At 38.1% G+C, this 13,561-nt stretch overlaps 1 protein-coding gene across 1 annotated transcript; it reads right to left on the reverse strand.

Moving 5' to 3' along the window:
• Positions 1–629: 629 nt before the first annotated feature.
• Positions 630–9,031, reverse strand: TNFRSF17 (TNF receptor superfamily member 17). The gene is made up of 5 exons (XM_040079319.1): positions 8,946–9,031; positions 8,611–8,694; positions 1,912–1,973; positions 1,637–1,768; positions 630–886 (listed from the first exon to the last, which is right to left on the reverse strand). The coding sequence occupies exons 1-5, from the start codon at positions 9,029–9,031 to the stop codon at positions 630–632; spliced, it is 621 nt and encodes a 206-aa protein (XP_039935253.1).
• Between the last annotated feature and the right edge of the window lie 4,530 nt (positions 9,032–13,561).

A 13,561-nucleotide genomic window follows, 5' to 3' on the forward strand; every position in this document is an offset into this window, starting at 1 on the left:
AAAACACTTGGCACTGAAAGGAAAGCCTGTACCACCAGAAAATACATGGGATTGCAGTGAGGGCCAGGAGCTGGACTTCAGTGACCCTTGTGGGTTCCTTCTGGCCCAGGACATTCTGTGATTCTATGATCTGTGCTCCTCAGCACCACAACCTCCCTTATGGCGATCCAGGGGTACCTTCTGAACACAGGGGCCTCCATACTCTACATTTCCTCTTTCAAGTGTTGAAATTACTCTTTTCAAGACTGGGGATGTACTGTAGGTCTTCATTTCTGCCTCTTGGAACAGTCCTTGTGTACCATCAAGTAATTTTTGGCACAGAATCTGAGTCTAACATGAACATATATACTTACAAACTTTATGTGAAGTAGGTACAATCTCTAAAGGCAGAAAAAGCTGTCCTATGTAAGAACTTTCTGAAATTAAAAATTCCAATAACTAGTTGAGTTTCTGATAATAATGTAGAAATACTTGAACTAAAGAAATAATATGACAATATTAATAAAAGCACAAAGGAGATCTCTAAAGATGATGTACTTCCTTCTCCACTGACTGCAGGTATTAAGGTTAACAGCTATACTGGAATAACTCATTTATTATTACTCACTACAAATATACTTCTGTCCCAGTCATCCAACACCCAGAACGTAGTTGTAATAATCAAAAGATTTGGTGGTAACTAGAACAGTAGCTCGTTCTTCAGTAGCTGGTAATGGAAATGAAGTTTCACAGCCAGTCTGAGGTTTTACCAGGCCACAGTCACTGCAAGTGCATTCTTCCACTGAATACGTTAATGTTTCACTTGGAAGCGTGTGTCTGATTTCTTCTATATTCACACTGCTTTCAGTATTGGCCTTGAGAATATCATTCGGCTCCAAGGAGGAGTCTGTAAATACACAGAAGTTAATTTAGTACATACATCATGCTATACTAAACAAAGAGCTATTAAAGTTCCAAATGTCATTATGGTCCAACTATGTTCTAACCTCAGTGAAAATTTTAAAATGTAGTGAAAGTCTTAAGATGTAGATGCATATAAGCTTTTGTTCTGTGACAATACAGCTCTCTACTTCAGAAAAAGTACTGAAGTAATCCAACACATATTTTCTAATCAGTTATTATTTATTGTGTGAAAACTCACAAATACATTATTTGTAAAATGGAAAAAACCCTTTTTTCACCTTCACAAAATATACCACATATGCTTCTCACAGACTACAATATTAAATAAAATTATTTAAAATCTTATAAAATGAAAAGCTAATATTGAATGCGTATCCTCTGCCTGGGAAGAATTCCTTTCGCGTTCAATGAGGGTGAAACCCTTATAAAGTTTTTTGCTTTTGAGTGTTCATAATTGATTTCTCAAACAGCAGCAAGTAAGCCAAGTATGAGTATACAACACAATCCTGACAGGATCCAGAACCAATCAAGAGAAATTGCTGCTTTTGCAAGTCAGCATCTGGATATTTATTCCCAAATAACTGATAACTTCATGGAGACTATTTGACTAATACCAAACAATCCAACAAGGGCAGTCATCAGAACCTGGAATATATACAATGTTTTTACATGGTAAGATTAGCTAAAATGTACTACAATCTAAAATTATTGATGAAGAATCTGATTTATTCACCTGTGTTTTCCAGTTTTTCTTTTAGTTGCTTTAAGTGCTTCCATTTAAACAAGACCATTAAGGTGAACAGAGTGAGTATTAAAATCAAACCTGTGCCCAAACAAATCCAAAGAATTCCACTTGAATCGGTACCTTATGAAACAAAAGAGATGCATTACATTAATCGTAAACAATAACAAATGTACAGTAAACATGTCCAACACATCAAACTCGAATGGAAAATACAACATGAAGATGCCCAGCACAGGCACAGAGTATTGCAGAAATCTACTTACTCTTCTGACAGTAGTTTTCACATGAGGGTGGTGGTACACTGGAACACCGGAGGTGACATGGAGTACAAGAGAGCAGCAGATTATCAAAGTATTCATTTTTGGGGCACTGTGCCATCAGGGGCAGTAATTATGGAACTACAAAGCCACAGATATTGTAAAAGAGCGAGGATCATCTACAAAAGGCTTCTCAGTTCTCAGTTTGAGCAGAAGAACAGTTAGCAGTAATAATGGACTTCCATCTGAGCTCCACTACATGGGATCATGTTACAGAAAAAGGATTTAACTCAGAGGACCCCAAGGAATTACTGTTCCTTTTTTGGCAATTCACAATTGCAGAAAAACTGAGCAGCTGCACCAAGATAGTTTTCAATGTAAATTTTGTCTGAAACAGAAAATAGTTATTTATAGAAGATGTTTCTGGAAGCAGGTGCTAAGTACTACAAACTGTAGAGATGATCTCCAAACAGGAGTTCATAGTAATTACTCTTCTCTCTAAAACTTGGGGATTTTATTTCATGGTGATTGCTTCTCAATTCTGAATTAGCCTCATTTATCATCTATTAAGGTTTGGTTGGCATTTTTGCTTAGCTCATTTTGGGGGTTTTGCCTTTTTTTTTTGTTTGTTTGTTTTACTTATAATCACATTTATATGAGAAATTTGATAAGATTACATTCTAATAATGAAAGTAGTGCTATGTTAGTATTTTACAATTTTGATACAAAACATTATCTACATTTTTCATTTATTTTTCCATAATACCGGACTGTCATTGGGCTAAAGCTGCAGCATCCAGCATGGAAAAATAAGTTTATAGGACATCTTCTTCCCAGACAGGTAGATGTATATACAGTAAATGTAACATTTCTGAAAATGTATTTTGTCTCCTTAAAGGAAAAATAAAAAACTTTGACTACAGACTGCCACAATGAAAACAGTTTACACAGCTAGCTTGTATCTTGATGTTTTATTCTAACAGAATTTATTTTAAATACAAAGTTAACCAGGAATTTCTGGCAACTAGCAGTAACTGCCTGTATCCAGTATCAGTGCCACAGGCAGATCAGAATCACTGGCTATTTCTCTTTATCATATTTAACTTAATTGCCTTTTTGACTACAGAAATATAAAAGGAAAACACTGTATACGGAGTTGTAATTTCATACCACATTACTGTGAGGCTTATCTTCCCACAAATGCACCATGTGGGAATACACAAACTGTTTTTAGTAGATCAGTCTAACAGATGTGTATTCTAGTCTCTAGCAGATGGAAATGCTTATTGTGGCTTCTGCACCTCTTTCTATGGGCCAGGTGCACAGCTCAAGGCTTTCTATCACAACCTTTTCTCCCTCTTCTGGATTAGAGGATAAATAGGAATTGATGAAATCTGATTTAGGTGTGACAGAAGAAAATAAGGGTAGAGACTGTGGGTTATGCCAAAACTTTCACTGGGAGGTCAGTGGTGGTGCTGAAGTTATAAAACTGGTTCTGCCTTGCTCTGTACAATCACACTCTGGGGAAGAGACCTCAGTGGCTGAAATATCACCCATGTTTCTGATGAAGCACCATTTGCACAGAGTAATTGCAAGTTTTGCTTTTAAGATGCTGTTTAGCCTTTTCAGTCATGGAGAGGACAATCACATTCTCAACAGTGATCTCAAGAAAGCAGATACTCATGAAAGTATCTTCATGGTATCCACAGGTACAGTAAGTAAATTTCAGGACAGATAAGCTGGACCCAGGTCTTTAGGCTTTTATCCACTGATTTCAGTGAAAGATCCCAGCCTTTGCTGCACTCCTGGATTACTTTTTCAGGGTGCAACACCTTAATTTGTCTTTGTTGGACTTTGTTATGCACTCCTGCTCTATGTATTGCTGTGATGTATCCTACAACTGATATCTACTCAATATGATATTGTTACTATCCATAAAAACTGTAAAGGGACTTTATAAGAGAAATACTGATCTAAAAGCAAGGAAAGAAATAACAAAATATGACATCTGGAGGTCACCAAAGATGTGGTTAGATTATATACAGATAAGCTGATTAAATATCTTGGTGTTAGTGAAAGGGATAGTCCTGCTCTTCACTCTATGTACTCTGAAGCATGAGGAAGGACTGGAGGTCTTACCTGACCACATGACAAGCAGCTTTAATTCATTAATCCAGTCAGTTCATGGAGTTTTACATCCTATGGCCTGGGGAAAAAAAAAAAAAGCCAGAAACAAACCAGAATATTTATATATGTATATATAAACCAGCTGATCACCTACTGGGGATGTGCAACTAAGTCCACCACAGAAATCCACATTTGGTGAACTAATGCACCAATGTCTTCATTTGAAAAGCCCTGTCAAACTCTTAAGTACAGTAGGAATTAATTTATGCCGAGTTATTTTGAGATTGTATATGTAGGATCACAAGATATTGTGGCAGAAATGCTTTCTCTCTCAGTTGGCCAGAAAGTTTTCCTATATGGTTGGTTACAGTTCAAACATATTTCCCATAAGACACGAAGTAAATACAAAGTAGTCTCATATTTTCAGTCAAACTCTAGGGAACCTCCCCCCAAGTAAAAGGCACAATACAGCTCATTTCATCTGAGCTCTGGAGAATGATGCTGTCTCTTACAGTAATAATTCTCCTTCTACTATTTCCCACAGCTTACAGCCTTTAAGGATAAACTAATTTTTTTGACAGGTGTGCCCCAAACCACAAATCCTTGATAATTAAGCAATAAATTTTTCACACACTTTCACACAAGGGGAGCAATAACAGTAAAGGGTCTCTAATGTGTCATTCCTTAAGCAGCCACCATTCAACTCCCAGCTTTTCCCCTTAGCTCTACACAGTGCCAGTGATGTATGTAATGACAAAACACAGGCAACAATCAGTTCAAAAAATGATGAGGAATTACAGTTGTCATGGCCTGTTGCCTTTGTTTTCTGCACATCCTAACATTCCAAAGTTCCTCTCCTCAAGGGAGTGAAAGCAAGCATGTAATCAATAGATCTTGATAAGCAATAGTTCCCACTGACAGATCTCACTACACATCTAAAGCACGCGTTATTTCAAAATCTATGTCCAGGAGTAAGGAAGACATTTTCTAGCTTAACAAGGTTCTTGTTGTGCAACCTTCATTTTTGAGTAATTTTGATAGAAGGAAGTTAATATTTAAAAAAAAAACCCAAACAACCCTTAAAGCACTTTTTTGGGAGAAGCGTACTATACCAACTGGCTTTAATATGAGATGTTTTATGCCTGAATTGAAAAGCTTTTTATAAAGTAAAATATTGGATTCAGCCAACAAATTAAACAAAACCCAGAAACACTAAGAATAAATTCATTAAGTGACATTGAGAAAAGGATATTTTTACTTACTGTAGTTATGTTATGTTAATAATTGATCCATTGCCTTGTGCAATACACATTAAATCCTCTAAGCAGAATGCTGTTTTATTATATGTAGACTGTGCAAACATATGAAAAAATTAGATGACTGGATGACTGGATGACTGGAATGGTTCTCCTACAGTGATATTTACCTTTAGGGAATAATAAATATATGCCTTATTTACCAGTAAAGTTACATTTCAGCTCTTGTTCAGTTATGGGGTTTACAGAGCTTGCATTGGCCTCCCAAATAATTTTACGTTGGTGCTAATAAATACTCTCTTCTTGTAATTTGATTTTGCTTCAAAAGGATGGCAGAAATTAGCAGAGTTGGACAAAATAGGAAAGGATTTATCAACTGCAATAATCATTTAACCATAAATCACAAAGTATTGCCAGGGAAGTATTTCTGCAGTTACATTACTGTAACTGAAATTCAAAAACTCTCCAAGATATCCTCTAAGAATAGTTCAGACAAGCTAAGCTGGCCTGCTGAAGTTGGCATCCTTACAGAGAACAATGGGAAAAAAAGCAAGAAGAGAAGTATCAACTGCAGAAACTACAGGAAGAAAAAAAAAAAAAAAAAGAAAAGGAAAATCAGTTCTCAGATTTGTTTCTAAGATGTTTCTGTCTGACTCAGGAGTGACACCTGGGGACAATTTATAAAGACAAGTATGAGCCATACTTTTTGTTTGTTGTTTAGAAGGATGGTTTTAGCACTGACAGTCCTTGTAGGGTATCAAATTGTTGAACAGGATTTCAAGAAATCAAATCATTTTTACTGGTGATGAGAGTGCAGGTGAAGGGAGCGCAGCCCAGCACAGAGCAGGAGCTGGTGCTTTGGAGTTGTACACAAACATAAACAAATGTTTCAGACTTACAGCCTTCTCCCGTAGGAGCAGAACACCTCCAGTTCCATGTTGCTCTGGCAGAATATGGGCACACCAAGCACTGAAAATCCAGCCAGAGCGTTTCCTGCCATGAACCCAAATTTGACTGTTGGTTTCCTTAAACATCTGGAGAAACCAGAGACTTCAAGAAATCCTTTTCAGTTCTTATTTGTAACTTGTTAAATTGATATTATGTGACAGAAATCAGTCACCTGGAAAAGGTGTGAAAAATTTTATCTTTCACTATTCAATTTGAAAAAAGCTGTTGTGAGTGTCTAAGCCAAAATAATAAAATTAAAACTCTGGATGGGAAATCAAAGTCAGTAATATCATCATGTCAGTGATTAAAGATTGAAAGATTGAAATTCATCTGTCACAGAACAATAACTTGAGGTCTATTTACCACACATAACTTGAACAACAAAGTTTTGGTCTGGCACTGCTTTGGGGTTTCTCTGCTCAAGCTCGTGCCAGCTTTTTTGCCTGACTGTACCTCAGAAATTCTGCTGGCATAATTACATAGCACTTATCAAGAGAAAGAGGGTTTTCTGCTAGGACCATAACATTCCCTTCACAAACAACATTAGGCTGACAAAGGAATTCTTCTGGTTGTGTAGCTGTTTCTACATTGATGGTTTTGTGCTGGCACAGCTCTTTTTTTTCCCCACTCACTGAGGCAACTGACCTACACTGTCAAATCTTATAGTACAGCCTTGCTCTGATCCTCTCCAATTCTCTAAAGCTATTTACAGAATAAATCCCCCCAAAAAAAGTCTCTTACGAATCACCTCACCTCAACAATCCTAAAAATCTGTAAGACCAATGTACAAAGCAAAAAACACCACTTTTTCTTCTCAAATGTTATTGCACTTCAAGGAACAGCAGTCTTACAGACACTCATCTTCTAAAGCAGTGTTAAAACTTTCTGAAATGGTTATTTTCATGAATCCATGTTTTGTGAAGTGCATGCTTTGACTGTATGGCTGGGAGGAGATAAGCTGTCCTAGGAATGGGCTATAGACTGGAAGTAAATAAAAGAATGGAGCTACTAAAGGGTTCATCGTGTTCATTAACTTTTACAAGCTGCACAGAACAATGCTGCTCTTAGACAAAATATTGTTTAATGTCATTTGCACACAGAGCAAAACCAAGAACAATGTGGATTTTGCCTGTTTGGTTCAGCACTTTTTAATTAGACCACAGCTTTGAAAAGAGTGATGTCGTTGGTGCTACATCGAGTATTTCCAAAATGGATTAAAGAGCAAAACAACAGAAGAGAAAAATGTTCCTTTAAAATAGTGATTAAAATAACAATAGTATAAGCGCAGTCAATTAAATCACAGACAGCTTCTGTATCCCCCACCGTGTTCAAAGCTGACTTAGCTAGGAACCAGCTTATGGAACAGAGGAAGTGCACAGCCCAGGAAAGCAGTGCAAATAGACTGCAAACCCTTGGGGGAAAGAAGATACCTTTGCATTTTTTCTGACATTCCACATGTGCCAGAATAGTTATGTAACTAAGGACAATGCATAAAACAGGAATTGTGCAAGCAAGTTTGGATTAAGCCGATGCTTGTTAGAATGCCACTGACATTTTTATGTTGGTACAATAGTTTTTAAAGAATGTAAATATAATTTATAAAAATAATCTCTTGATGCTACTGTTTTAGTGACTTTGCAGGTGGAGAAAATAAACTAGATATTCGTCAGCGGTATAATGCCAACAGAAGTAATGGAGTTACAACAAAAATAAACATGCAGGAACAATTATGAATTATGTGAAGTGTTTGGCATATACTAAAATCTAACAAGAATTTTTGTTCTGGTAATTTTAGTCAGATTCTCTAGCTATTCAGAGGTTTGGGTAACACACATTCACTTTTTTCAAATTCTCATGTACACCATCACAGTGCCAATGTATGCTCTCTCACAGGAGGAGAGGAGGAAAATTGTAATTGATTTAGCCACCACTACTCCAGAATAATTCCCCATGCAAATTGCTATCTCTGGAATAAGAATACTGGCACAGAATGCTTCTAGAGTAATTAAGCCTATTTAGAAACAAGCTCACTCTTTCATTCTCACAATTCCATAATGAAGTAATTATTTTCTGCAACAATGTTAACATGTTAACTGGCCATAGAAGAACAGCTTTAAAAATCCCATGACACTTATTCTTCCTTCATAACAATAATGCCATTCTGCTTTAGTCAGTACTAAAACTAAAATCTTAAGGGATCTCTAATGGACGACATGCTCCCTCAACTGGAATTCCAGAGAATTAAGAAGGTGAAAAGAAAGTCTATGAAAATCCCACATGGACCCAGTTTTCTATTCCCCTCTCCCTTGAGACAGACAGCATGTAAAACTTTCTATATAAAATATAAGTGCTATAAAACTCTCACCACATATATAAAGCAGGAGATCTGCCTAGAGTTATTATGGGATCCAGCAGTGGACGTGGCAACTCGGAGCTTCTCCATGTCAGGGCATCCCTGCAATCAGAAAGGGTGTGAGTAAATGCTGTTAATACTCAGCCACTCCTCATCACACTCGTGCTCCGGCCCCTTCCCCAGCTCTGTTGCCTCTCTGGACACAATCAAGGACTTCAATATCCTTCTTGTCATGAGGGGCCCAGAACTGGACACAGCACTTGAGGTGTGGCCTCAGCAGTGGCAGTCACTGCAATGGTCCTGCTCCTTCTAAAGAAGCAAAAGGTTAATTTTCTAATCAAAATATTGCTGATCTAAAAGAAAGCATAAGAACAGATAAACAGAGGTCTGGATTGTACTTCACAAGATTTCTTTTCAGCTGCTTCAGTATTTTGATTGACATAATGCCTCTTCCCACCAGTCCTACACCTGGCTTTCAGATCTCGGAAACCACAGTCCCTGCCTTTCTTCAAACTAGATTTCCTCCTGTCTCTAACCTTCCTAGTCCTAACTCAGTCGCTGTTTGCATCATTCAAGTGATCTCACTCTTCCCTTCCTTGGATGCGCGTTCTTTGCTCAGCACATTCCTTCCACATTAAGCAATCTCCCTGCTATTTACAACATTTTAACTGTCATAAGGTTTATAAACTATGCACAAGTTCTTCACAATGTGCTCACCTAAATCCCCATCTTTGTTTCTTTTGAGCTTTGATAGCAAGAAGCCCACACACATAACAGTTTTGACAGAAAAACTACTTACCTAAACTACTTTCCCTCTCCTATTTTTCAGTTTGGAGTCTCATGGTATCAAAACCACAGAAGAAATTCTGTCTAAGGAGGAGCTGCACTGCCTGTGCATTCAAAGAGAGGCATCATGAACAAAGATCCAGTGAGAACCCACCTTACAGATCTCAGGTCTAAATGCAGGGTAACTAAGCAATAGAGCACATGGCAGAGAACTCTGAGCCTCCAATTAGTCACCTGAAAAAAGGGATGGCACTTGCAAAAAAGACCTTTCACTCTTAATTTTTAGAGATACACAATCAAGGGGAATAAAAGTTGTTTATACACACAGAAGTGAGAGACACACACAACTATTTTTAAAAATAATGAGCTGAGCATGTGAGGTATTTGATAGCTGAGAAGATGGACACACAGAATTATAAACTGGCATTTTGGTGTAGCAATCCACATATTTCTTTGGCTATCTAAAGCAAAATCAATTAATTTTATGCCCTTTTTGAAGCCTGCAATATGTGTTTAATTGCTCCAGAAGGAGTGATTACAAAAGGCTTTAACTCTAGATTGTAGCCCTCAAAAAGAAGAATACAGCTTCAAAGTACTCTGCCAACCCACAATGAAATGTAAGACAAGTTCTAAATTCCTTTGCAGGCATTGAGTAATTCTGTGATTGGACTGTGAAATAGAGCTTATGCTCTGGTGTTACATTTGGAAAACTGAAGACTTTTATTTGAAATTCTTCAAATGAAATAGCTTCAAATACATTTCTATGAGGGAATTCATGGACTGCAGTTCTGCCAATGGCTAGCACAGGGAGAGGAACAGGCCAGAAAGAGCATTTGTTAAATGGCAGTGTTGGAACAACAAATCAGTAAAAAGATGTTTCCAAGGCAAGATATCTTAGTTTGGATTAGACATGGTCTTGTGTAAGTATAAAAGCCTCTTTATTCACTTAACCCTTCCAGGAGCATCAGTAAAGTTTAGGAGAGACTTGGTTCTTAATGAAGCCATCATGCTGAGACATAGTTGTCTTTTCTATTCTCTAGTTCTCAGCTGCATCTCCACAGACTACCTGGAAAGATAATTTGCCAGGGTTTAAGGATATTAATTTATAAATTCTTGGCACCTAGTCAAACTTCTAATAATTTACCTATAACCACCTGTCTTTTCTTTCTCCTAAGTAAATAACTAGTTCCTTTGGTTTTGTTTTTAAAGGCTCTTTCTGACTTCAAAGCAATTCTAAATATCAGGCTGCTCATTTAGGTGCATACCTACTGTACATATTTTAATACCTTTAAATTTCAGGGCATGGCTCACAGTGCGTCACTGGAATCCCAGCTTGCTGCCACACCAGCCAGGGAAGTTGTATTCCTTTCCTGCTCCTCCCAGTCCCAGCCAAAATGTTTCTTTCCCATGTTGCAGTAGCTCAGGAAGGTACTTGATGTCAAGGTAAACTGAGTCGATTAAATCATAACTCAGCACCCTAAAACAACTCTCCATTTTAAGGCTGTTGGTAGTTTATGGAACTCTAAAAACTTACCTGTTGGTGGTGAGCAAGTAACTTCTTGAAGCTGTTAACCTGTTTGGAGCCTTCTAGTGAAATACATCTTTCTCTTCTGCTTCAGTTCACATGGCTAAAGCATTAGTGTTTCATAGGTGTCCCTGCCAGGCTGCAAAGTGTTTGTGGGAGTTTGGGTGGAAGTTATTACCAAAGTACAGACCACTATTCCTAATATCATATGAACAGAGCCCTCCATTTCACTGCTACTCAGGTGCGGACTGACTCACCCCAGGCAGCAAGTTAGCAGTGAAGCAGCCTTGGGATGGTTTATTGTATTAAGAACTTGCTCTCACCAAAAAATAAGTCCTGTTCCCCATTCTTGCTTTATACCAGCCCTGGAATTTGTCAAATGCCTCTTATTTGATTCATCTGAGTAGCCTAGGAGGAAAAAGAAAGGGGCTTGTTCTGTCACTAAATTTAATGAGCTGGACAGACTCAGCACAGGGTCCAACAGCTCACAGGCAGCACAAAGACAGTAGGACTGCAGTTGTGGCGGGGACAATGTCTCTGCACCTCAGTCCTCATGTGTTACCCTAAGCTGGGCCAGACTCATCTTTTCTAGGCAGTCATGATCACTTAAGTCAGTCATGACATGAGGATCTATTTGTATGGGTGGTTTTCAATAAGAAAAGCATTTTATTATTCATTAAATGAAGAGCTGGTATATTTATTCTAAAGATTTTGATGCAAAAGAGATTTAAACAAGAAAAGCTTTTATAATGGTTTAAAACCTCAACCAAACAGGCCCATTTACACTCCAGTAGATATTTGCCAGTAAAATTATCATAATTCCACTTTTGTTATGAGTACCAGCTGTTCCAAAGTGGAAAAACAAACTTCTAGCCCTGTGAAAAATGTAGTGTTTGAGTTTACACAATTCCTATTTGTGACAGCCTGCAAAACAGGTTTGTACACTCTGAAGGACACCTGGCATCCTCTGAAATTCTGTGGACTAATTGTATATATCCTAGCAAGTACCTAGGGAATAAGTGCCTGTCAAGGAAGGAAGGGAGATTGTGAAACAAAACTAATCCTTTTCCCCTGAAATCAGTGGTAATATGCACTCTCTGATCAAACGCATATTTAGCCCTTCTCCGCCCCACCTCCCACAAAAATTTCTCACAATTCAGTGCTTCAAGAGACATCAGAAAGAAGCTCCATTTCCAAAGCCTTCGAGAAGAATGCCAAAATGTGTACAAGAATTGCTGTCTCTGTGTTCTGTGTGCTACTCATCTTAAGGTACACCTTAATGGCTCTGAAAAGGCAGCACCTGCCTCCAGTTAAGACTTTCCTGACCTATAGGCTGTGTCAGGGCTAGAACAAAACACAAGCTTGCAGTACAGAGTTGCACTCTTTATAAACCCGGGCTGTTAAATGCTCATAGTGACAGTAAAAAGTGTCCAGTAACAAGTCACTCTGTCAGCTGAACGCGTGCAGCTTGCTCTCCGCTGGAGTTTATTTATTGTTCAACACTAGTAACCCCTGAGTGCTGCAATGGTGCTACCTTGTTTCCATACTATATAAAATGTATCAGACACATCCTGGTTAATAAATGTCATCTAAAAAGCCAAGGTTAGAACTAAAAGAAAACAAACCCAAGCTATGTATACTACTTTCTTTTTGTTAAACAGAAACATGCCGTGCACAGCTGGGACTTACTTTTAGCTTGACAAAATTCCAAATTTTACAACAGAAGCACAGGTGAGACTTCCACTTAATTATACTCAATTTGAAAAATAGAGACTGACAATGTCTGAAAACTGCAAAGTAACTATGTGCCAGAGAATAACCAGAGAATGGTTTTCACAGGGTCTTTAAAATTCATTCTTTAGGTTCTGGTGTAGGTAAGCTCTCTGTGGTGCTTGAAAGAAAAGCTTCCACTTAGCAAAGGTTTTTAGTCTCTCATTTTACATGACACTTTTTCTTCCAAAATGAACTTTCTGTGCTGGGAGGGATTTTTTTTATTTTTCTTTTTTTTTCTAAGTGCTACCCTGCACACTGTTTTCCCTGGATATGATAATTTGGAAGCCCATATTTCCACTAACACATGTAGGTTTTGTTTGTCCATGGCCCACATATTGCTGCTGATGTGCAGCCAGAAACACTCTGGTTCTCATGTCAGGATTCCATCACACAAATGACCCTTCAGGAGGGCTTTTGTTCTCCAACCAAAACTGCCCTGGATTCTGTACCAAATGGAGATCTTTCATTTTTAGTTCCAAGACCACCTGCTTTCAAAACAACTCTGTAATCTGTCCCGCAGTGTTCTAACATGAAAAATGCTGCAGATGTCTTGGACCTTGCATGCCAGCAGTCCAAGAAACTCCCAAGCATTTGCTTTGTGTACTTCCACTGTACCTTACGAGACAAAATGCTGCCACGGCTTTGTGGAGCCCCATAACCAAAATCTGCTTCCTTCCCCTCAGTTCTGCACCATTTCCTCAAATACGCTTAACTTCAAGCGATGGTTTTTTGGGTTTGTTTGTTGAGGTTTTGTTTTAAAACCTTCTAAGAGTCATACCATTACAAGGAGAGCCTCAGTATTTGGAAGGTCCTACTGACTTCTGGCTTGACTGGATGGGTTTTTTTTACATGGTATCAACCAAATCAAAGCGTCCTGTAGAATTACCA

The sequence above is a fragment of the Hirundo rustica genome, chromosome 15 (assembly GCF_015227805.2).
Source record: "Hirundo rustica isolate bHirRus1 chromosome 15, bHirRus1.pri.v3, whole genome shotgun sequence".
Lineage (NCBI taxonomy): Eukaryota > Metazoa > Chordata > Aves > Passeriformes > Hirundinidae > Hirundo > Hirundo rustica.

Excerpts from the sequence above, each read along its gene's own strand:
- TNFRSF17 (XM_040079319.1), bottom strand. The coding sequence starts at position 9,031 with ATGTCAATCAAAATACTGAAGCAGCTGAAAAGAAATCTTGTGAAGTAC. Across the intron at positions 1,974-8,610 it reads CTAGGCAGATCTCCTGCTTT|TCCATGTCACCTCCGGTGTT; the intron begins ATATATGTGGTG and ends GCTCTCTTGTAC. Across the intron at positions 1,769-1,911 it reads TGAAAACTACTGTCAGAAGA|GTACCGATTCAAGTGGAATT; the intron begins GTAAGTAGATTT and ends TTGTTTCATAAG.